This window comes from Podarcis cretensis (assembly GCF_951804945.1).
Source record: "Podarcis cretensis genome assembly, chromosome: 15".
NCBI lineage: Eukaryota > Metazoa > Chordata > Lepidosauria > Squamata > Lacertidae > Podarcis > Podarcis cretensis.
The window spans coordinates 44,480,129-44,504,708 of NC_137185.1; the positions used below are offsets into that span (position 1 = coordinate 44,480,129).

The 24,580-nt window shown below is 48.3% G+C and overlaps 1 protein-coding gene across 3 annotated transcripts in view; it reads right to left on the reverse strand.

Moving 5' to 3' along the window:
* The window catches only part of BMP1 (bone morphogenetic protein 1), a 168,341-nt gene that overhangs the window by 68,873 nt on the left and 74,888 nt on the right, over positions 1-24,580 (reverse strand). For all 3 annotated transcript variants that reach the window (XM_079954952.1, XM_079954953.1, XM_079954954.1), the window contains exons 4-6: positions 22,057-22,174; positions 21,629-21,807; positions 20,922-21,027 (exon numbers count right to left, since the gene is read on the reverse strand). In XM_079954952.1, coding sequence (XP_079811078.1) covers positions 20,922-21,027; positions 21,629-21,807; positions 22,057-22,174 — 403 coding nt within the window. The remainder of the gene's footprint in view (positions 1-20,921; positions 21,028-21,628; positions 21,808-22,056; positions 22,175-24,580) is intronic.

Here is a 24,580-nt window from a genome sequence, read left to right on the forward strand (position 1 = left end):
CCGCCAGAAGGCCCTCGGCACTGGACCTCAGCGTCCGGGCAGAACGATGGAGGTGGAGACGCTCCTTCAGGTATACTGGGCCGAGGCCGTTTAGGGCTTTAAAGGTCAACACCAGCACTTTGAATTGTGCTCGGAAACGTACTGGGAGCCAATGTAGGTCTTTCAAGACCGGTGTTATGTGGTCTCGGCGGCCGCCCCCAGTCACCAGTCTAGCTGCCGCATTCTGGATTAGTTGTAGTTTCCGAGTCACCTTCAAAGGTAGCCCCACGTAGAGCGCATTGCAGTAGTCCAAGCGGGAGATAACTAGAGCATGCACCACTCTGGCGAGACAGTCCGCAGGCAGGTAGGGTCTCAGCCTGCGTACCAGGTGGAGTTGGTAGACAGCTGCCCTGGATACAGAATTGACCTGCGCCTCCATGGACAGCTGTGAGTCCAAAATGACTCCCAGGCTGCGCACCTGGTCCTTCAGGGGCACAGTTACCCCATTCAGGACCAGGGAGTCCTCCACACCAGCCCGCCCCCTGTCCCCCAAAAACAGTACTTCTGTCTTGTCAGGATTCAACCTCAATCCATTAGCCGCCATCCATCCTCCAACCGCCTCCAGGCACTCACACAGGACCTTCACCGCCTTCACTGGTTCTGATTTAAAAGAGAGGTAGAGCTGGGTATCATCCGCATACTGATGAACACCCAGTCCAAACCCCCTGATGATCTCTCCCAGCGGCTTCATATAGATGTTAAAAAGCATGGGGGAGAGGACGGAACCTTGAGGCACCCCACACGTGAGGGCCCAGGGGTCTGAACACTCATCCCCCACCACCACTTTCTGAACACGGCCCAGGAGGAAGGAGCGAAACCACTGTATAACAGTGCCCCCAGCTCCCAGCCCCTCTAGACGGTCCAGAAGGATGTTATGGTCGATTGTATCAAAGGCCGCTGAGAGATCCAGCAGAACTAGGAAACAACTCTCACCTTTGTCCCTAGCTCGCCGGAGGTCATCAACCAGCGCGACCAAGGCAGTTTCAGTCCCATGATGAGGCCTGAATCCCGATTGGAAGGGATCCAAATGGTCCGCATCCTCCAGGCGTGCCTGGAGTTGTTCAGCAACCACGCGCTCAATCACCTTGCCCAAGAAAGGAAGATTTGAGACTGGGCGATAGTTGGCCATACTGGCCGGGTCTAAAGATGGTTTTTTAAGAAGCGGTTTAATGACCGCCTCTTTCAGCGGATCTGGGAATGTTCCCTCACAGAGGGAAGCATTCACCACCCCGCAGAGCCCATCGCCCAGCCCTTCCCGGCTTGCTTTTATTAGCCAGGATGGGCAAGGATCCAGGAGACAGGTGGTTGGTTTCACGCGTCCAAGCAGCCTGTCCACATCCTCGGGGGTAACGGATTGAAATTGATTCCATGCAACTTGACCAGACAGAGCTCTAGCACTCTCCCGCCCCGGCACTGCTCCCACGGTGGTGTCTAGCTCCCTCCGAATATGAGTGATTTTATCTGCAAAAAACTTTGCAAAATCGTTGCAGGAGATCTTGGGGTCTTTACAAGGCCCCGGTGGTAAAGGTGGTTCCGTTAAATTACGAACCACCTGAAAGAGTCTCCTGCTACTATTTTCTGCAGATGCAATAGAGGCGGTGAAGAAAGTCTTCTTCGCCGTCGCTATCGCCACTTGGTAGGCTCGACGTTGAGCTCTAACCTGTGTCCGGTCAGATTCAGAGTGAGTTTTTTGCCACCGACGCTCTAGCCGTCTCAGCGATTGTTTCATCGCCCTCAGCTCCGAAGAAAACCACGGAGCTGTCCGGGCTCCATGCAATCGGAGAGGGCGCTTCGGAGCCAGACAGTCGATAGCCCTGGTTAACTCCGCATTCCAGCGGGCCACCAGGGAATCAGCTGAAAGGCCATCAACATGGGATAAAGCATCCCCTACCACTCTCTGGAAACCATTTGGATCCATTAAGTGGCGGGGGCGGACCATCCGAATTGGTCCCACCTCCCTGCAGAGGGGATGGGTCGCAGAGAAGTCCAGTTGCACCAGGAAGTGATCTGACCATGGCACTTCTTTTGTTTCACTTTTACTTAGTGTCAGATCACCCACATCACTAGAGGTGAACACCAGGTCTAAGGCATGTCCATGACTATGAGTTGGGCCAAACTTATTCAGGGACAGCCCCATGGAGGCCATGCTTTCCACGAAGTCCCGAGCAGCCCCTTGTAAGGTCGTGTCGGCATGGATGTTAAAATCTCCTAGGACAACCAAACTAGGTGTCTCCAGGAGAAAATCCGCCACGACCTGAAGCAGCTCAGACAGGGAGTCCTTGGTGCAGCGGGGAGGTCGGTACACCAAAAGGAATCCTGTACTGCCCCTATTGCCCAACTTCCAGAACATGCACTCAGAAAGCTGGATCTTCCCAGTAGGACGCCTGGTGCAAGCTAGTGACTTCCTAAAAATCACTGCAACCCCCCCTCCCCGCCCACATGACCTGGGTTGCTGTGCGTAAGAGAAACCTGGTGGGCAAGCAGCGGCAAGGACAGGCCCATCTGCTTCCTCCAACCAGGTCTCTGTCACACATGCCAGGTCAAATCCTCCATCCACAATCAGGTCGTGGATGGCAGTGGTTTTATTCATCATTGACCTGGCATTACACAGCAACACCTTCAGGTCATGTAGGTTTCCCCTGTTGATTCCAGTATCCATCTGGTCAAGGCCAGACCCGGAGGCAGGGATAGTCTTCAAACAACGACTAAACCTGCCTCCTCGGTAATGACATGGTCTGGTCTTAGCGTAACTCCGCCTCCTGCCCATGATCACCGAGATCGGATGTCCCAGGGCTTCCTCCCCCGTGGAACTTGTCCCAGCCATCGTGTTGGCTGGGGCCCCACTCCCAGGCAGCCCTGATCCCGCCCCTTAAAAACAAAACACAAACTATACAGAACCAATAAAACAACAACAACAAAAGAAACAGAACAATTATACTAAAATTAATCCCCAACTAAATATCCATCCCACCCACCCCCAACAATGGAAAAAAGGGGAAAAAAAATAAAAATTTAAATTTAAATTTAAATTGCCACCGACTGCTTGAGGACATTTTAAAGCACATTAACCACCTGGAACAGGGAAGAATGGCAGAACACTTCCCACCCTTCCCAAAAAGTTTGTTCCAAATAAGTGCCTGGGCCACGCCCCCTGGGCCAGTTGGAAAAGGCCCTGGAAGGGAGCAGGCCCTGCAGTCCTCACCCAGCCGATGTTCCGAGGCCTCACTGCAGCAGGAGTCCCTTTATAGCCGGGAGAGAGGTCCTGGGCCACGCCCCCTGGGCCAGTTGGAAAAGGCCCTGGAAGGGAGCAGGCCCTGCAGTCCTCACCCAGCCGATGGTCCGAGGCCTCACTGCAGCAGGAGTCCCTTTGTAGCCGGGAGAGAGGGCCTGGGCCACGCCCCCTGGGCCAGCTGGAAAAGGCCCTGGAAGGGAGCAGGCCCTGCAGTCCTCACCCAGCCGATGTTCCGAGGCCTCACTGCAGCAGGAGTCCCTTTATAGCCGGGAGAGAGGTCCTGGGCCACGCCCCCTGGGCCAGTTGGAAAAGGCCCTGGAAGGGAGCAGGCCCTGCAGTCCTCACCCAGCCGATGTTCCGAGGCCTCACTGCAGCAGGAGTCCCTTTGTAGCCGGGAGAGAGGGCCTGGGCCACGCCCCCTGGGCCAGCTGGAAAAGGCCCTGGAAGGGAGCAGGCCCTGCAGTCCTCACCCAGCCGATGTTCCGAGGCCTCACTGCAGCAGGAGTCCCTTTATAGCCGGGAGAGAGGTCCTGGGCCACGCCCCCTGGGCCAGCTGGAAAAGGCCCTGGAAGGGAGCAGGCCCTGCAGTCCTCACCCAGCCGATGGTCCGAGGCCTCACTGCAGCAGGAGTCCCTTTGTAGCCAGGAGAGAGGTCCTGGGCCACGCCCCCTGGGCCAGTTGGAAAAGGCCCTGGAAGGGAGCAGGCCCTGCAGTCCTCACCCAGCCGATGTTCCGAGGCCTCACTGCAGCAGGAGTCCCTTTGTAGCCGGGAGAGAGGTCCTGGGCCACGCCCCCTGGGCCAGTTGGAAAAGGCCCTGGAAGGGAGCAGGCCCTGCAGTCCTCACCCAGCCGATGTTCCGAGGCCTCACTGCAGCAGGAGTCCCTTTGTAGCCGGGAGAGAGGTCCTGGGCCACGCCCCCTGGGCCAGTTGGAAAAGGCCCTGGAAGGGAGCAGGCCCTGCAGTCCTCACCCAGCCGATGGTACTGCAGATGGTCTTGCTGGTGGTTCTTTTGAAGGCAATTGATTTCCAATGAAAAGTCATGGGCCAAGGGGAGAGACACGGACTGGTACAGGAATGGCACTGCTGTGGCTCTCTTGTATATAAAAAGTGTGTGTGGGGGGGTATCCAGATAATCAGAATTCTAGATATCCTGCTGGTAGTCAGATCTAAATGCAGGAAAGTTTTCTTAGTGCTCACCAGGAAGCACAGTGGGGGGAGCCTGTAGGTAGAGACTGCTGGAATCACAAAACTGGCCATGAACACTGCACTGCTGGTATTGAGACGCGATTGCTCTCCTTGGTTGGTGTGGCTTGCTAGGAACAGAAGGAAATCCCAAAGAAAGCCAGTGGTACCTTTTATGAGCACGGAATACACTCCTGAACCTTTTCCCAAACCTCTGCAGAGAGGCATGTAATAAGACCCGGGGATGAGCTTGAATCGGAGATCCTGTATTCTCTCCTTAAGCTGCCAGAGAAGATTTGGGTCAGCTGGGCTAGATGAAGAGAGCAAGGAGCCAAGACTGAAGGCTTTTGTTTCCATAACCAAACAGCAGCAGCATCAGGCCAGATTTTTATGGTGGTTAAAGCTTAGTTGAATACTGCAGCCTTGAAAACAAACCAGGAAAATGCATGAAAACATAAAGCAAAGGCACAGAAGTATCTCTGCAAGTAATGGGGATGTTTCCATGGAGATGGCAGCTGGAAGGGAAAAGCCTGTGACGTGTAAGATCACCCCCTGCCTTATTTTTGAGCGTGCGATGAAGGGGGGGGGGAGGCACCAGGCTTATTACGCCAACCATGGACACCACCTGTCAGAAAGCCCTAAGGGAGCTGGGAGGAATTATATGTTTAGGAAGGGGAAAGAAGATAGAGGCTCTGGGGGAGGCCTCCATTTCAGTGTGACATCCTGCATCTTGGGAGAGTTCCTCATATAAACAGAAAAGGTCAGGGCCCACCTTCCTTCTTTGCCAAGGAAAGTTCTTAAGGGAGATTTAAAAAACTCAGCCAGAGAAGCTCCTTATGCCAAGGACTGTCCAGCCTCTACAAAATAAGGAAATTAATTTGGTAAGATAAAAACAAAACAAAAGCTATGGCCAAGGTAGCAAACATTCTGCATGGGGTAGCGTGGGGGAAGGAAGAAATTTTGCACCCTGAATGCAGATGGGAAGGGCTATGGCTGGATGGTGCAAGGGGACAGTTCCCCATGACATCCCCACTTAGAAGGGCCAGGTGGCAGACAACGCAAAGGATGTGGCAGACAACGCAAAGCCTGAAACCCTGGAGAGCCCCTGCCAGTCCAAGGGGCTATACTGATCTAGATGGACAAATCACTGGCCTGCAAGGGCTCCAACTGTAGAACAGCCTATGTGGTATGTAATCCACTGGGAGCAGTCAAGTACAACATTACCTGTTTTGCTAGAGTGGTCATGCAGGGGATGTTGGTCCAGCCAGTCGAACTTCCTGTTACACCTGGCTGAAGCATCCTTCCTTTTTGCATGTGACTAGTAGGTGGGCGTGACCTTTCCAGACCTGGTAAAAGGCCAAGTCACACAGCCACCTCCCTCTCTTTGATCTTCTTTTTTGTCCTGCAAACTTCCTGATTCACCTGGACTGGGGTAAACCTGTTTGCATGTGTTTGTAACTTTAAGCCTAAGGCCTGCCTTCAGGGATCACACTGTGCTCTGCCTGATCGTGAGTAAAACTACTTTTTATTCTTATGAATAAGACAGTTGTGTCTTTATTCTTTTAGGAGGGATCAAAGGGGTCTTACCAGGAGTAACAGAATTTATCTCAATCTGGGCAAGCCAGAGTGAATTGTTTATTGTCTTAAGAGGCTCACATAAGTCTGCAACCAGTTTTCTGTTGCGTAAGAAGGAGAATGCACTCTGCTGTATAAGGAAACTTGCTAGTGCGAGTTAGGAAGGATACCTGTATATCCTTTCCTGTCACCCTCAAAATTCTCACAGCCTTGGCCCAAGGTGTCATGGACTTTGAAGAAACACGAACTCAGGGCGAAAGGGAGAAATGTGCTAAGAGGAAGGCACATTTGGCAAATCCTCACCGTGACCAACTCCTGCCTGAAATCCTATGTCCCCACTGTGGAAGGACGTGGGTATCCAGAATTGGCCTCCACAGTGACTTACAGACACACCATTAAGATCATGTTCATGGAAGACAATCTTACTCGGCTATGAGTGATCGCCAAAGAAGAAGGAGACAAATAACCCGAACTGGTATGAGGGTGCTTTTTTTAAAAAAAAAAATCCATAATTTATTCTGCTAATGAAAGCCAAGGGGAGGAAGTCAAGGAATTCTACATGGCAGTGAGTCTCCTGATCAGGGCTTCCTTTCTGGCCACCTTCTGAGATTGCACAAAGAAATGCCTTTGTGTAGCCAGTTCCCATGAACATAAGAGCTAGACACTTGATTTTTTTAAAAAGAAGATATGCATAGTGATTACTTCCACATGGGGTACCAAACTCCATTTTGCATGGCACAGTGCATTTTGATATCTTGAGATAGAAAGCTCCCAAGAAGCCCACCCTGCACAGTGGTAGAAACAGAACAAACTACATTAACTGGCCATGTTTTCTTAATGAAACCTGCAACTCTGGCCCTGGGGGGAGTTGGGGGTGGGCTGCATTGCCCTATCTTTGTGTGGCCTACCCTGTACCTGAACTGTCACTGGTCAGCAGGTCAAGGAGAGGGAGGAACACAGGAAGACCACCAGACCATCTAGTTCAGGCACTCCCTCTTTGGGATTTCAGACAGGAGTCTCTCCCAGTCCTGGCCTGGAAATGCCCTTGGGGTTGAACCTGGAACCTTTGAACAGTTACTTCAATATGCCTATTCCAGTGAACAGGCAAACTCTGCTACTAACAGATATGCAACACTAAGATAGTGGTGAAGGTGGAACTAACCACAGTATAGGATACCATACCATGCATGGTATTCAACCAACCCCTTCTATCACTATAACTTCCCCCCCATTCGCTCCCTCATAAATCGGTTCTGGGGGTTCCCCAAGCCCTCTGGAGCTGATCTGAGGAGGGTGCAGGGCAGACACAGAAAGAGGATTCCACTGTACAAGTGAAAATCCATGTGCAAATGACATGAGTTAGTCAGATACTACGTCATATCTATTAATGGTGTGGCTTTTAAAGGGTATAATATCTGGGGGCTAGAGTGAGCATTGAAAGCCCTTAACACAACACACGAAACTGAAATGTGTTGTTTTGTTTTTGTTAACTGAGTATTTCTAAAGCCGAGTATCACTCATGCTATTGTGAAAATTCCAAGAGGAGTAACTGTGTGAGTTATAACAGTTTTGTGGTACCTTAACAACTAATATATTTTATTATGTACATGATTTCATGAAGTAGAAGCCACTCACTGGAAGCATGGATATGATCTGATGAAGCAGACTCTAGTCCATGAAAGCACATGCTGTGATTAAGGTGCTGCAAGCCTGTCGTCTTGCTTGTGTGGCTTTCCTGGGAGAGAAGACCTTCAGCAAAAGAGGTAGTAGGTGCCTTAATGTTTGGGCTCTGACAGATTTTAGGCCTTTGAAGAGTTTGCACCAACCTTGCAAAGTTTATTCAAGTTTATTCTCCTCTCACTGATGATTTAGCCATAGAAAACTTAACAGCGGTGGCTACGGTAATTTGGAGAAGTAAGTGAGGACCATGAAAGAATACGGAGAGGAAGAGCGAGAAAAGAAGGAAAAAAGCTGAGAGTCTGCATGCTGACACAGTTGTCTCTCTCAACACATGGGAATTTGGTTGTTAGCCAATAGAACCTTTCCATTGCCACCCATATTGACCTGTTTTAAGTCTGAAAGAGCTATTTTCACTAGTGACCTACAAGTTTCCATCCTGCTGCCTTAAGTGATTTTCAGGAGTATTTTCCTGGCCTGCTGCACTTAATGTTACACCTTCCTCCACTTGGCAAAGGCCTACATCTGGCAACTGACCCAGACTGACAGAAGCAAAGGAATTTCAAAAAGGAGCAAAAGGGAAGACTGACATAGGGCCAGAAGCACCGAAAATAGTTGCAACTTGCCTCTTCTTCCTGCTGCCTTCCAAATCTCCATCCAGGGAACCAAGTGGGAACAACTCCAGGACAGCACCACCATGAATAAACATACATGGAGTTTTCATGTACAATCTTGGAACCCGAGTCACAAAAGCACCAAGGCTGCTGTTGCCCAGCTGGTTTATCAAGCAGGCTTAAAAATACCAGGCTTGTTCTTGGAAGACGCTTCCCAGAATGGTGGGATTAGGTAAAGCTCTTAGGGAAAGGACTGGCAAATGCAAAAATAATCCAGGGATAGAAGCTCTCCAGACATCACAGCATGCTATTGTCACAGCCCAGAAAGTGTCTGTGTGTAGACAGTGGGTCACCCTGTGTCATAATTGCAAAACTTCCCATTCATTTTGGGTGCCTCAAGTTTCCACCCCCCACAAACACACCTGGAGACATTTTGAAGCCTGTGGGGTTTGCAGGCACTGCTTGTTTACCTGCCTTCCCTGAATGAGTGAGCAGGGACAGGAGCAAGAAGGAATAGCAGCTTCGTTTTGCCTCTCCCTCTCCCCAGGGCTGGCTATGGGGATTGGACCCAGAGGGCAAGCAAATGGGCAGCAGGAAGGAGGAGAGAGTCCACTCAAGCAAAAGCAAAACCAAACACACCTCACTGAGGGCATCTTCTCTGAACAGTTTCCCCAAATCTGGACTCATTGTGGAAAGTACCGGGCTGGAGGCTAGTGCCAGGTCCAGGTCTGGGCTGTCAGTGACCAAATGCAGAGAGAGAGAGAGAGAGAGAATGTTCTCCAACTCAGGGTCCCAGAAGACCATCCTTAGAGCTGGAGGCTTGAAGCAGAACTGCAGTAAAGAGAAGATACTCCTCCATCAACTAGGCAAGGGCTAGATTCATATCCAAAAGATTCATATTGCCTTCAGTCGGAGTGGGTGATGTTGCAACCTCTTAATTCCTTGTCTCGCTGAGGTTCATGGTTCAAGCCTTGGGACCCGTGAAAGCTGGTGTGTCAACCCTGATATAGCTCAATTAATGGACCATGTAACTAGAAATAGGCAAACTGGACTCCACCCACCCTGGGATGGCAAGGATGTGGGCAGCAGGCTGGCCAGTGATGGAGCAATGCCATCTCAAGGGGGAGACAGCACAGGGGATGGCCCCACTGGCATCTCCCCTTCTGGGATGCTAGTGGGGGGGGGCAAAGGATGAACCCACATGGAAAGGACAGAAGGACCTTGAGCAAGAGTCAGGGAAGTTAAATTCTCCCAGGGTGAGAGGCAGGGAGAGGAAAGGAAAGGAAAGCTACCAGCAGAGAGCAGAGGCTCTGCCATCTTCTTAGGAGGCCAGGAATTTGCATTTGTCTTTGGCTTCTGTATTCTGGGACACCATGCTGCTGGTTTTTCTTTCCTTTATATTTTATACTGTTGCTATATTGAGAATCTGTATTTTATTATATTAATTCTTAGTATTTTATTATGCTTATATAATTGTTTTAATTTATATGTTGCACAGGTATTTGGCGATATTTGTGTTGTAGGTTGTAAACTGCATTGTGGTCTTCTGCTGAAGGGTGGTATATAATAATAACTACTACTACTACTACTACTACTACTATTGGACTGCAGTTACATAGAAAGGCCTGTAGAAAACTCCCAACTACAGCCCATTGTCAAGAGCCAGGTGCCCTGCTAGAAGACAAGTTGGCAATGCTAACGATAAGGGACCCCGGGGCTCCAGGGCAAAGAGTTTGGGCACAATAATTATCAACAGCCTTCCATCAGAAAGCCCAAAGGCATGTCCTGGGCAGCCTGGATAACCCTGACAGCAATACCAGCCTCAGCATGCTGAACAGCATAAAAATGCTGAGCAAGAGCAAACATTATGGGGGCCACACCCTCCTAGCCTGGGGCCATATGCTTCTGCAGAACACGCAGAAATCCTCATACTTAAAGATTCCCTTGGCAAGCCAACCTCCCCAGGGAAAAACATTGACTAGCCCAACAAAAACGAAGGATAATCCAGAGACAACAAGAGGCTCAGGAGACAACAGCATAATTTGATGGCAGGCAAAGGCATGATCAGATGAGCAATAGGGCTGTGGTGTAAGAAAAGCATGCTCACCTCAAGCTGCAGCTGAAGAATCCCCTTCCCAGGAGCCCAGATGCTTTACTACAGGAATCAGAGATTATTTACACCTCCTCAACACGCCACTGGCAGGACTGAAAGGACACAGGCTCCTCCACTGGGCAGACTTAAAAGAGGCAGCTCTGCTCAAGAAAGAAGTGCCTCTTAGCTAATGTACTGCCAAGAAAATGGCTCATACGCCAAGATAAGAAATCGTATGCCGGTGCCATCCAAAGAGTAGAAGGCTGCATTCACATGTGGGGCAAGGAAGCAGATGCAAAGCCACAGGCCTGGACAAACCATGTGGCTTATATCAGACTCTCAAGCAAAGGGTTAACATGTCATCTTCAAGATTACTGAAATCCAAACTTGGGGAATTATTTTCCAGAGAACAATCCTCTATTGACATTTGGGGGAAAGGGCTACAACAACCAGGAAATGACAGCTATGTTTACTACATAGCTCCCTTCAGCTGCAATTCGAGCTACAATCCATCCACTCATTCATCAAATTTCCTTCTGCAGAGTCACACCATTTAGACAAAAGCTGTGCATTTAATTTGGTTTGCAGTGGGAACTAGTTGAAGAGGGCCAGAAGGGTCATCATTAGCTGTTTTTTTCATAGCGCTGCCTGCTTCTCTTGTTGGTAGCAGAATAATTGGCAAGGGGGGAGGGGAGAGGCAGCAGCCTGGAGGTTTCTGGGCTTTGGCACTGCAGTCGTCAGAGCATCTTTCACGCATAACTCTGTGAAGAGGTGGGCAGCTGCCCTGCCTTCAGGCAAGGGGGCAGTGGGAGACCCTGGGAAGAGGTACCTCCGATGCAGCGCCCATTACTACAAGCAATGCTTGTTCTAGTTTTAGAAAACAACTGGTGTGGTTTGCCCAACTTTTCCAAGACCCTTTCTTCTGCTCTTACTTTTACCAGTCATTGCTAGGCTGCATAACTCTGCCTACATTTAAATTTATTTCCTTAGTGCTGTGATAGCCTGCGCTTCCTCATATGTGCTCAAGAGGCTGTACATGGTTCTCATCCTCCCTCATTTCATGGACTCACAGAATTTTAGAGTTGGAAGGGACCCCAAGGGTCATCTAGTCCTACCCCCTGCAATGCAAACCTCTGCTTAAAAACCTCCAAGGAAGGAGAGTACCACCTCAGTTTCCTGTGCATCAATGAAAGTATTATCCCCAGTACCAGGTGTTCTTCTCTCATCTGTAATGTTTTGCCCTCCCCCTCAGGATCTAGTTTAAAGCTCTCCTGATGAGGTTCGTGAGACTCTTATCCAACACATTCTTGTCAACTGCTATGAGGTACAGCCCATTTCTTGCCAGAAGTCCTTCTTCAAGGAAGCAGAGACCAGGCTTTTTTCAGCGGGAACTCACAGGAACTCAGTCCCAGCACCTCTCAGGTGGGTTCCAGCACCTCTCAGGTGGGCGCCATTGCCATTCTAAGAGAACAAGGGAGGTGTTGGTGGTGCGTTCCAGCACCTCTTTTGCTACAAAAATAGCACTGGTGGAGACCATGATCCAAGAAGCCAAACCCTTCCTTTGCGACACCACCTGCACAGCCAGTGGTTGCCCCCCAGTATTTTCCTCTCTTTCTGGGTCACGACCTTCAACAGGAAGGAGTGGTGAAAATGCCACCTGTGCCCCAAGGCTCTTCAGCTTCCTGCCCAGAGTCCCTTGTTATACGTTGAAGGCTGTGATGGCAGCATTATTTGTACCCACATGAATCAGAAGGAAGGAGTAGTGGTCAGTGGGCTTTATAATCTTCACAACAATCCTGTGAGGTAGAATAGGCTGAGAGAGGTGAACTGAGACCACCTCAGTAGGCTTCATGGCTAAGTTGAGATTTGAACCTGGGTCTTGCCAGCTCTAATCCTGCAATAATATTTTCAACTGTGGAATCATTTAGTGTCCCCAGGCAAATGTCTCACCTTTGGACTGGCATGGGCAATAGGATAAGAAATGAAAGGAGAAGGGAGGTAAGCAAGGCCCTCAAGCTCTGCCTGGAACAGGGGCAGCCAGCCTGGAGGCTTTGCAGAAGTGGTTTGACTACAACTCCTAGCATCCCTGGCCACTGCAATGCTCAGTTTGCAGTACAGAGGTAACTCGGTTTTCGAACGTAATCTGTTCCGGAAGACCGTTCGAGTTCTGAAATGTTCAAAAACTGAAAACTCAATAATAGCCGACAGCTAGGCCTCAGGATCTTGCACTCAGTGGAAGCCGCATTTCCTGTTCGAAACCCAAAGCATTTACTTCCAGGTTTACGGCGTTTGAAAACTGAAATGTTAATCAACGGACATGTTCAGAAACCGAGGTACCACTGTATTTCCTTACTGACAATGGTTTCAAGTTAACCTGGAGGAGAAAGGATCATTGCTGCTAATGCCTGATACATTAGAGCTTGCAGGGCAGCAGCTGAAGAAGGAGCAAAAAGGGTTTCAAACGTTTGTTGGGGGAGACGTAGGGTTTTTTTGGGGGGGTTATTTGTCCTGTCTGCACGCTTTTTATGATGGAGGACCGCTGTAGTCACCCCCAACGACACGTTCTCAAGATGGAGGGTGAGGGAACAGCTGCAGTCGCCTGCGGTTCCTGCGCAATGTTTGCCATCTTGCCAAAGGTTGCAGGCAGCTTTACCTGCAGCAATTGCATGTTGATTGCCCTCTTAGAAGACAAAGTCCAGCAACTGGAGGAACGTGTAGCTACGCTCCAAAGAATTAGAGAGCTGGAGCTCTTCTTGGAAGCAACAGAGCACACCGTCTCCACCAAGGAGGAGACAGGGGACTCCCCTGAGAAGGAGGCTAGTTCACCAACACAGGAGCCAGATGTATGGAGAAACGTGACTCAAAGAAGTAGGAGGCCCAGGGTTCGCTCTGATTGTTTAGAAATACACAATCGCTTTGAGGTCCTCTCCCCTAGCATGGAAGACGAAGAGCAGACTCCATTTGAGGATCTCTCCCTCATTACAGTCAATCAGGTATATGAAGACGAGCAGCAAAGTCAGTCCTCAGGGAATGTGCAGGCGACCTTGGAACGGACAGATCACGGAAGAACCCCGACCAGACCTAAGAGGAGGTGTGTAGTGGTGATAGGGGATTCCCTACTGAGGGGAACAGAAGCAGTGATCTGTGGGCCTGACAAGATGTCTCGGGAAGTGTGCTGTCTCCCCGGGGCTAAGATCCAAGATGTAACTGAACGACTGCAAGGAATCATAAAACCCACTGACAAATACCCCTTCCTCTTGGTTCATGTGGGAACCAATGACACCGCAAGCAATAGCCTCCAGAAGATCAAAAGAGACTATGAGGCTCTGGGCAGGAAATCGAAGCAATTAAATGCACAAATTGTCATCTCATCTGTCCTCCCAGTTGAACGACGTGGCCCAGGGAGAGAGGGAAAAATAGTGGAAGTGAACAGCTGGCTTCGCAAATGGTGTAAACAGGAACGGTTTGGATTCTTAGATCACGGTCTGCAGTTTCTTGAAGATGGACTTCTGGCAAGTGATGGGCTGCACCTCACAATGGTTGGGAGGAATGTTTTTACCAAAAATCTCAGAAACCTCATCAGGAGGGCTTTAAACTGACTAATGTGGGGGAGGGAGTCAGTGCTCCTGAAGGTAGGAGTCTATCAATTGATGAAGATGATCATCCAAATGTCATAGACCAAATGGAGCAAACAGCACGCAGACCTAGTGGTGGGAGGAAAAAATCCTTAAATAAGAGACACGGGGGAATGATTAATGGACTTCAATGTCTGTACACTAATGCGCAAAGCATGGGAAATAAACAAGATGAGCTTGAGCTCTTGGTACAGCAAACTAAATATGACATAATAGGCATCACTGAAACCTGGTGGGTTAAGTCCCACGATTGGAATGTAATAATGGAGGGATACAATCTATTTCAGAGAAACAGACCAGACAAGAAAGGAGGAGGAGTGGCGTTATATGTCAGGGATGTATATACCTGTGAAGAGATCCAAGATTTAGAACCTCAAAGCCAAAGTGAGAGCATTTGGGTCAAAATTAAGGGAGAGAAGAATAACAGGGACCTCATTGTGGGAGTTTACGATAGATCCCCAAGCCAAACGGAGGACATAGATGATGCCTTCCTGGAACAGATGGCCAAGCATGCAAAAGGAAGGGAGATAGTAGTAATGGGGGACTTCAATTACCCGGATATTTGTTGGATGTCAAACTCAGCCAAGAGCATAAGGTCAAACAGATTCCTCACTGGCCTTGCAGACAACTTCATTGTCCAGAAAGTGGGAGAAGCAACAAGAGGAACAGCCATTTTAGATCTGGTCCTAACCAATGTTGATGACCTGGTTAGTGGGGTAGAAGTGGAAGGATCATTAGGCGCGAGTGATCATGCTCTTCTGAAGTTTACTATACAGCGGAAAGGAGCAGCCAAGCATACTAGGACTCAATTTCTTGACTTTAAGAAAGCCGACTTCATAAAACTTAGGGAAGTGCTGGGTGAGATCCCATGGACAGTAATACTAAAAGGAAAGGGAGTTCATGATGGCTGGGAGTTTGTTAAGAGGGAGATAGTAAAAGCACAACTTCAGGCAATACCAATGAGACGGAAACATGGAAGGCGCCTAAAGAAGCCAGGGTGGCTATCTAAAGAACTTGTAACTGAGTTAAGATTTAAAAAGGATGTGTACAAAAAATGGAAAAGGGGGAAACCACCAAAGAGGAATTCAAACAAATAGCCAGCAGGTGTAGACACAAAATCAGAAAAGCTAAAGCACAGAATGAACTCAGGCTTGCTAGAGAGGTTAAAAGCAACAAAAAAGGCTTTTATGGGTATGTTCGTAGCAAAAGGAAGAACAAAGAAACAGTGGGTTCACTCAGAGGAGAAGATGGTGAAATGCAAACAGGGGACACAGAAAGGGCTGAACTCCTCAATGCCTTCTTTGCCTCAGTCTTCTCCGATAAAGAAAACAATGCCCGACTTGAAGAATTTGGAGCAAATGATTCAGCAGAGGAAACACAGCCCAGAATAACTAAGGAGATAGTACAAGAATACTTGGCTAGTTTAGATGTATTCAAGTCTCCAGGGCCAGATGAACTGCATCCAAGAGTATTAAAAGAACTGGCAGATGTGATCTCAGAACCACTGGCAGTCATTTTTGAGAATTCCTGGAGAACAGGCGAAGTCCCGGCAGACTGGAGGAGGGCAAATGTTGTCCCTATTTTCAAAAAGGGGAAAAGAGAGGACCCAAATAATTACCGCCCAGTCAGTCTGACATCAATATCAGGGAAGATTCTAGAGCGGATCATTAAGCAAACAGTCTGTGAGCACCTAGAAAGGAATGCTGTGATCACCAATAGTCAGCATGGATTTCTGAAAAATAAGTCATGTCAGACTAACCTGATCTCATTTTTTCACAGAATTACAAGCCTGGTAGATGAAGGGAACGCAGTGGATGTAGCCTACCTTGATTTCAGCAAGGCATTTGACAAGGTGCCCCATGATATTCTTGTAAAGAAGCTGGTAAAATGCGGTTTTGACTATGCTACCACTCAGTGGATTTGTAACTGGCTGACTGACCGAACCCAAAGGGTGCTCATCAATGGTTCCTCTTCATCCTGGAGAAGAGTGACTAGTGGGGTGCCACAGGGTTCTGTCTTGGGCCCGGTCTTATTCAACATCTTTATCAACGACTTGGATGATGGACTCAAGGGCATCCTGATCAAATTTGCAGATGACACCAAACTGGGAGGGGTGGCTAACACCCCAGAGGACAGGATCACACTTCAAAACGACCTTGACAGATTAGAGAACTGGGCCAAAATAAACAAGATGAATTTTAACAGGGAGAAATGTAAAGTATTGCACTTGGGCAAAAAAAATGAGAGGCACAAATACAAGATGGGTGACACCTGGCTTGAGAGCAGTACATGTGAAAAGGATCTAGGAGTCTTGCTTGACCACAAACTTGACATGAGCCAACAGTGTGACGCGGCAGCTAAAAAAGCCAATGCAATTCTGGGCTGCATCAATAGGAGTATAGCATCTAGAGCAAGGGAAGTAATAGTGCCACTGTATTCTGCTCTGGTCAGACCTCACCTGGAGTACTGCGTCCAGTTCTGGGCACCACAGTTCAAGGAGGACACTGACAAACTGGAACGTGTCCAGAGGAGGGCAACCAAAATGGTCAAAGGCCTGGAAACGATGCCTTATGAGGAACGGCTAAGGGAGCTGGGCATGTTTAGCCTGGAGAAGAGGAGGTTAAGGGGTGATATGATAGCCATGTTCAAATATATAAAAGGATGTCACATAGAGGAGGGAGAAAGGTTGTTTTCTGCTGCTCCAGAGAAGCGGACACGGAGCAATGGATCCAAACTACAAGAAAGAAGATTCCACCTAAGCATTAGGAAGAACTTCCTGACAGTAAGAGCTGTTCGACAGTGGAATTTGCTGCCAAGGAGTGTGGTGGAGTCTCCTTCTTTGGAGGTCTTTAAGCAGAGGCTTGACAACCATATGTCAGGAGTGCTCTGATGGTGTTTCCTGCTTGGCAGGGGGTTGGACTCGATGGCCCTTGTGGTTTCTTCCAACTCTATGATTCTATGATTCTAATTCCCCAAGTTCATGCCAATCAAGCTGTCTGACCTATACTAACCCTTCCTACCCCCAATTCACAAACTGACAGGAGGCTAATGTCAGCTGATATTCTGCACAGCTTTCAGCCTGGGGTCCTGAGAGGGAAATATCCTCTCTTTGACAGGGCTACTTCCCACAATTTTACTTGTGCAAAAACACAACTGGCATTTACTTGTGCAAAAGCACAGCCATGTGTACATCAATGCACAGAAAAACAGGCAGAAGTGGTCCAAGCCTGAGAGGGGGCAGAGAGGGAGCTGCAGGCATTTCACTTGTGCACAGATTGCCTCCTTCTGCCTTTCCTAAGGCAAACATTTGACCCTGCTCCTGATCCTTAGAGAAATCTGGATGCTGCCTCCCTGCTGCCGGGCCTCACTAGGAGCCTGCCAGGACTGTTTCTTTGACGGGGTGTTGGCCTTGGGACCATCATGGGACGAGCCTTCCTCTACGGCAAAGCATGAACTTGTTCAGTAGCTGCTCCAGGATGACCCTCTGGCACCAGACGGTATGTGGGATGCAAAGCAGGGGTTCCTCTGGGATCCGCGGTGGAATATCCCCGTTTGAAAGTGCGTCAGAGCAGAGTGGCTGAGTCAACAGTTTTTCCTCTTCATTACCTCCGACAGCATCCCCCCCCCTGCTGCTTGTCCCCCAGTCCCTCCACCTGCCCTCTGGCACCAGTGCATTCCCTGCCACATGAATGAGGAAGCTGTTTCTTTCTCTCCCAAGCTCTCCAGCTCTCGCCTGGGCACATGCAGAAGCCCATTCAGCAGTTTTTTCTGTGTCTGCTTGCGCCTGGACTTAGAAAGACCTACTGTGGTGCTATTCAGAAGCCAGACTAGGAGAGAAGAGAACATCAGGGTTCCATGCATGCCTGGCAGCTTGGGCACGGACTCCCCTTCCTGTGGCCTCAAAGAAAAGAGACAAAGGGTGAATGAAAGTGGTTTTCTGACACCTGCAGTGTGCGAGAGAGACACACAGAGAGGGGATGGGATTAACAATCTTGTCATGTGGACTTCCTTCTGAGTAATCCCATCACAGACAACACTACGCTGCAACCTGTGTCACCCTCACCGGCACCTCTTCCTCTCCTGTCAGCCTGCTTCCTTCTTCCGCTTCTCCCAATTAACACTTTCCTCCCCGCTGGCCACCACCATCTCCAATCCTGGTCATTCTCCTTGTAAACCAGCAACCATGTGCAGAGTGTGCACATGGGGGGGGGCACGGAGAGAGACACAATCTTGTCTGTGGCGCCATACCCTGCTCTGGGAGAAAATGGTAATTCACTAATCCTATGATTTAATAAATAAAATAAAATAAAATAAAAGCTAGAGGCCATTCCTGATGTTTTAAAGCAGGGGTGGGAAACCTGTGGTCCTCCAGATGTTGTGTAGGACTACAACAACCATGGGCCATGCTATAAACTTTATAGGGCCAAAGGATCAATTCTTCATCAGAAGCATAAAACCCTCTTCTCAAATAATAGAAGGGGAGGGGTAGCCTTGCCACGAGTGAATCGTCATACTTCTGATGACAGGCACAGACAGGGCTGATGTGTTGTGTGCTTGATGGCTGTCACATCAGGAGAGCCCAACCAGGCCTCCTCCCAATGCAACATTCACCTGCCAGACTGCCCGGCCCGGGGAAACGCTATGCGCGCAGGGTGACAACTTGTCCCCTCAAGATGGGGAGGGGCTGAGTCCCATTGCCACAGCCCCATCGAGTTGGCAACCCTGCTTTTGATTGTCACCAAATACTAACGGATGAATGCGTACCCCAGTTTTTGAAACAGAGGAAGGAATGCCTTTCAGAGAGCTAAAAAACAATAGTGTACATATCCCCAACATATATATAATCTAAAATATGATGTCAGTTCCCAATTTTAACTGGAGTCAGAAAGAGGCCCACTTCTCAGTGAGTCAGCAAACCTTCCCTTTGCCTGCACCTCTGCTTTTGGCTGCAGGTAGGGTTTCACCTCAATACTATTTGCCCCCTGCACACAGAAAACAAGCTTGTCAAGGAGAAGGCTAGTGTAGAGTCTTTCTTCTTAATACCTGGGGTGGGATTTTTCTTGCAGGGGGTGTGGAAATGCATTCAGTCACAGGAGCTTTCACCTGCAGTCTAAAGTGGTCTAGGCAAGACTCGCGGACGGAGGCTGGAGCTAGAGCTCTCTTCCTGTGGGGGGCTTTCAAAGAGGCCAGACCCCCCCACTCTTGGCCCCCTCACAGTTCAACCCACGTTGCTTCCAGACAATCTGTTTACTGAACCGATTTGTTTGCACAAAGCTTATGGGGAGGTTAGACAATGCCAGGTCAAGCAAGTGTGACTTGCTGGTTCATTTTCCTGTCGCTTTCCTCACCACAAAAAGTCAATTGGCTTTCAGCCAAAAATGCCTTAGTCAAGGGCTTATTTTTTGTTTATTACCTGAACCAATCTCAAAAGCTTTCGTTGTCAAAAGAAACCGATAGAGCAAAATCTTGTGGGCGGACCACCTCACCCCATACCTTCACATGCTGCAATGCGCACCAGCATGTTTCTTTTTTGCAAGTTACATGAACACAAGCTGAAACCTCATTGCAACCAGGCTCATAAGCAACCCAAGGCAGCCGACTGTAGCTGCTTCCAGACATGTGGCTTCTAGCACTAATCGTCATTGTTCTTCCGCTGCAAGCTAGAAGCAGAATCACAACTGACCTTCCACACTACTGGGGACCCTGTACTTCCTTGGTATGAGTCTCCTGCTAGTCCCTCTTCACACCAGTGGACATCACACAGCTGCTGGTGGGGGGAGCAGGAAGATGCTGGTCACCTGAGCAGTTATTTGGAGGGGGGATTTCAGGAGGTGGTGACCAGGAAGGAGTCTCCTCATTTTTTAAAAAAATTAGCACTATATGTTACAGCACCATAACCCTCTTTCACTTAAGGAGTTTTAGTGATAATGTAGAGATTGATTTAAATAACAATAATGAGATTATAAACTGATGTCCGCCCAAAAAGTTTATGGTGAATGTGTGTTGAGCTGTGAGAGGTTCACCTGCCAAATACATCACTGGCCATTAAAAAAACCACCTCCTTTTTTTAAAAAAAAAAACAAGAGCAGCAGCAGCAGCAGAGTTCTACTAGGGGCAGCTACACCTGTGGAGAATGTGGTACTCTTCATCCATCTCAAAAGAGACAAACTTTCTATGGTAAGAAAAAGCAAGTAAGCAGCACTAAGAAAACCTGGGAAGATTACACATGGATCATGTGGAGCCCCTGCAAAATCTGAGTGGGCAAGACATGGCGAATCCACACTAGAGCTGGCCAATGGCTGTTCTTGGGGACATCAATTGGAGGGAAAAGTAGCCAGGGGGGCAGATAGGAGCAATCAGAACAAGGGCTAAACTTTAGGCCCCCAAACAGCTGGAGTCACTCCTGAGAATGGTTCAGATATGGATTTCCTACTCTTGATGAAAGGGGTTGACTTAGAAGAAGAAGAAGAGTTTGGATTTGATATCCCGCCTTTCACTCCCTTTAAGGAGTCTCAAAGCGGCTAACAATCTCCTTTCCCTTCCTCCCCCACAACAAACACTCTGTGAGGTGAGTGGGGCTGAGAGACTTCAGAGAAGCATGATGGGTCCAAGGTCACCCAGCAGCTGCATGTGGAGGAGCGGAGACGCGAACCCGGTTCCCCAGATTACGAGTCCACCGCTCTTAACCACTACACCACACTGGGTCTTTAAAATCCCTCTCAGCCTCTTGGGCTCATTCTGAGGCTTGCGAATGAAACCAGGAAACCTTTCCCCCAGGGTGTGGCCTTCACCTGAAAGAAGAGCCAGGTGCGCCTGCGTGTCAATGCATATGGGCTGAATGAACGTAAGAAGTAATAGCATCTTGGACTCTCACTTGGAGAAGGTGTTCCTGGCATAGTGCATTATGCTGTCAAAATCGTACGTCTCTCCCAAAGACTCCACCTCTTCATACTCCATCTTCAAGAAGTTATACTCCTGCCCTGCGGAAACAGCAGGAGGTAGAAGCATGAGAAAAGCAGACTAGGCTAAGCTGGGCAAGGAGCAAATATCTGTCTCTCATCTGCCAGGTCTCCTGCTCACACAGAACTGCTATCCAGCGGTAGCGATTAGAGCAGCGCCTTGTCTTAGGCTGCTCAGTGATGCTGACTGAGCTATATGCTTCACTGTTTTTGACTCTGCACAAGTTCAGCAGTGAAATTTGAGGTACACATTTGCCAGCCTGTCCCAGGCTCTGCCATTTTCTAAGTTTGTCCAATGTGCTGGGCAGAGTGCTCTCAGAAGGAGAATATGTAAGCACTGCATAGGTAGATACAGTGTGTGTGTGTGTGTGTGTGTGTGTGTGTGTGTGTGTGTGTGTATGGACAATATGGGGCAAAAAAGCAGCAGAGAAGGAGAACACTGGTCAGATGACAAGGTGAGTCGTGAATGGATGAAGAAAGAACAGTGGGACTAAGGACAGAACTCCCATGTTCCACCAGACAAGCATCTTTTGCTGGACTGCTCATGCTCATGCTTGCTTTACATTACTTTGCTTTGTTGGGATGAAGACTAGAAGAACAGGGAGAAAATGGGCACTTTTACCTGGTTGGATGTTTTCACGGATAATGGACACGTGCTCATCTCTGTCTGGGCGTGTGTGCTCATGCCAAAAACCAATGACATGGCCCAGCTCATGCACCACAATGCCAAACTTGTCACAGTTTTTCCCAATGGAGATGGCTTGTGGTCCTCCTCCTCTGCGCCCCACATAGGAACAGCACCTGTGAGAACAAGAGAGTGCCAAATTCACTTGCAAATAGGCCAAGAACATCTCAGCAAGAAACACAAGTACAAACTTCTTTGCTTTTTCCACCGTGAGAAGGAGAAGGGTCTTTAGAAGGTAAAATCATGCTCCTCTCCTCACCCCCGTTCCCTTCCCAGGAGAAGGAAGAACTGGACCAAGGGAAGACATGCTGCTGGGGACTGATCCATGCGACTTCAGATGTTGAGAAGTTCTGTCTCTGGCTTACCCACAAGGTCTAAAGGTAAACACAATGTAGCTGTCTTCATCATTCCGTTCCAAGAAGGTGACACAGGTGTGCTTCTCCCAGTGGCGCATGGCCTGCCGAAAGACGGCTCGTTGGCTGCCTACAGGAAACAGAGAGAGGCCCAAAGCTGACTAGAGAGGGAAGATGTCTATAGTCCTCACTCTGAGCTGTGTGAGCAATTGAACAATTGTCAAGATGAGCATGTGGAGTATATGAGACAGCATATTACAATTGCAATGGTGCTGTAGGAGGAAGTGCAGGTCTTAACCAGAGGGGAGTGGAACTCAGGACTGCTCTCTAGCATCTGAACAGGAAAGGGCAAGGTCACATCACCAGACTCAGGATTAGAGGGGGCAGGTCTCAGAGGGGACTTAGCCATGTTCCCCACAAGATGGAAAGAAAACTGCCCATGCTGTTTGTTGGCAGAGCCATAAATATTATTTCAGAACTGCACACATTGCAAAACAGAAAAACAGAAAACAAAGTCATCTGCGTAGGCCCTGCAGATGCTTCTGTTGAGATGCAGATGACATAACCTGGATGTGAGTGTCAGTGATGGTTTGCTAATTTCTGAGTCCAGAAGAGAGCTACTAATAAAAACAAATTAACGAAAAAATATAAAATATATGACCTATTTGCCAGAGAACCCCTAATTTTGGAGTTTGCTCTGCTTGTTGCCACATATGATGCTTAACCTTAGAAGCTAGAAAAATGATCACAATCCAGTTTTCAGAGATTCTAAGTATAGGCTTTAACGTTTAATGGAAATTTAAATTTGTCTGTATCTGGGGGTTTTTTAAAGAGAGAGACTAAGATGAGTGAATAAAAAAATGAGTTGAATTTGGCCCAGTGCAGAGAGGTGTCTGTCTTGGTAGCGGAGCACAGAAGGGAGCTTTCTCTTGGCCCAATGCACTGCATGTTCATGTGGAACTTGGTGTTAAATATTCATAGATGGCTTTAATTTCAAAACATATGATTTATTAATTTTAGATCCAATGGTATTGATTGGCATGTTGTTGCTGTCACTGTTGTTTTAAATCGCTTTTTATCCATCTTGGCTTGGTAGCTACTCTGTTGGTATGAAAGTGGCTGATGAAAACCCATCTTCACTCTCCCTAGCTTGCAGGCCTGACTTAAACTGAGGATTGAGCTTCCAAGGCATAAGAGCAAGCCCTGGTTAAAACTGGACAATAAATTTCTTACTTCATAGCCTGGAATTTAGCAACAGAACATCCAAGTACTTTTTGTTCAGATCACTAAGGAGATGAGGCAATTGGATTACAACTAACAGGGAACCAAAACAGAGCAATAGCCATCAGTGAAGCTGCTCAACATGATGTCCATACTTGAACCTAGAATCTAGATCACTGTTTCTCAAGCCTGGGACTCCAGGTGTTGTTAGATTACAATTCCCAGAATCCCTGGCTAGCAGGACCAGGGCCAGGGATGATGGCAGTTGTGGGCTGGATCTAGACACATCAAAGAAGTGTTTCTGTTTAAAGCGTTGTAAATTTAAATAAGGAAAAGAGGTAGAGAACAGGAACTCCATGTCACCATCTCGTGGCACAATCTTATATCAAACATACATTGCATATAAATCACTTTTTCTTTACCAGTCTAGCTGAGTCTGTAGTCCAACAACAGCTGGAGACCCAAGTTTGAGAATGGTCTAGACAGGCAAGCGTCTCTTGTGGCCCCAAGCTGCCTCAGATGGCCTCACCTACATCACCCGCTTTCCCTTTCAGTGGTTCAGCTTGGAGAGGAGTGAGGATGAGGGTTCCGTGATTTCTAAGATGCAAAGAGCTGGGCAATGAGTGGAAGGAGAACAGGAAAGGCCTCAGCTGCAAGGCCTTCTAAGGGAGAATGAAGCACAATTTGTCCCATGCAGATTTTTTTGAGAAAGGCAGGAGCAACACTCAGAGGTGCCCTTAAAGGCTCATTACTGGAGAACCCCCACTTCTGGAGTAAGGCCTGCTGGGTTTTTTGCATTCAATATGCAGCCCACTGAGTTCCTGGAGGAGGGAAAACGGGATTCATATGCTCTGCAAAGCCTCTCCTACTAGCAGCATTCTTTTCCCTACAGCACATAACATTGTAGGGTTTCTGGCAAGAATGGAGTTCTCAGTTCAGTTCTCAGAGACTTGCACTGGCACATTCTTACCAATCCAGTTTGTTGAGAATTGATTACTCAGTTAAGGTATGGGGCAATTATTTATTTTAATGCAATCTCAATTATCTAAATCATTAAGATAATCAGATATCTGAATACAGATTGACATGGGAGCTACAGACTGAAGTATGTGGCATTTCTACTAGAATTCAGACATAGGGGATTTCCCTTGCATATTCCTTTGTAGTGGCATGTACACACTGCATGCTAATAAGTGCTGAGTTCAGGTGTTTTCTTGTGCACACACAACATAATCCCCAAGTCATCCTTATTCCACACTACTTAATCAATCCAAAGCACATTCTGTAGGACGGTTGTAATCCATTTTGTACCAAG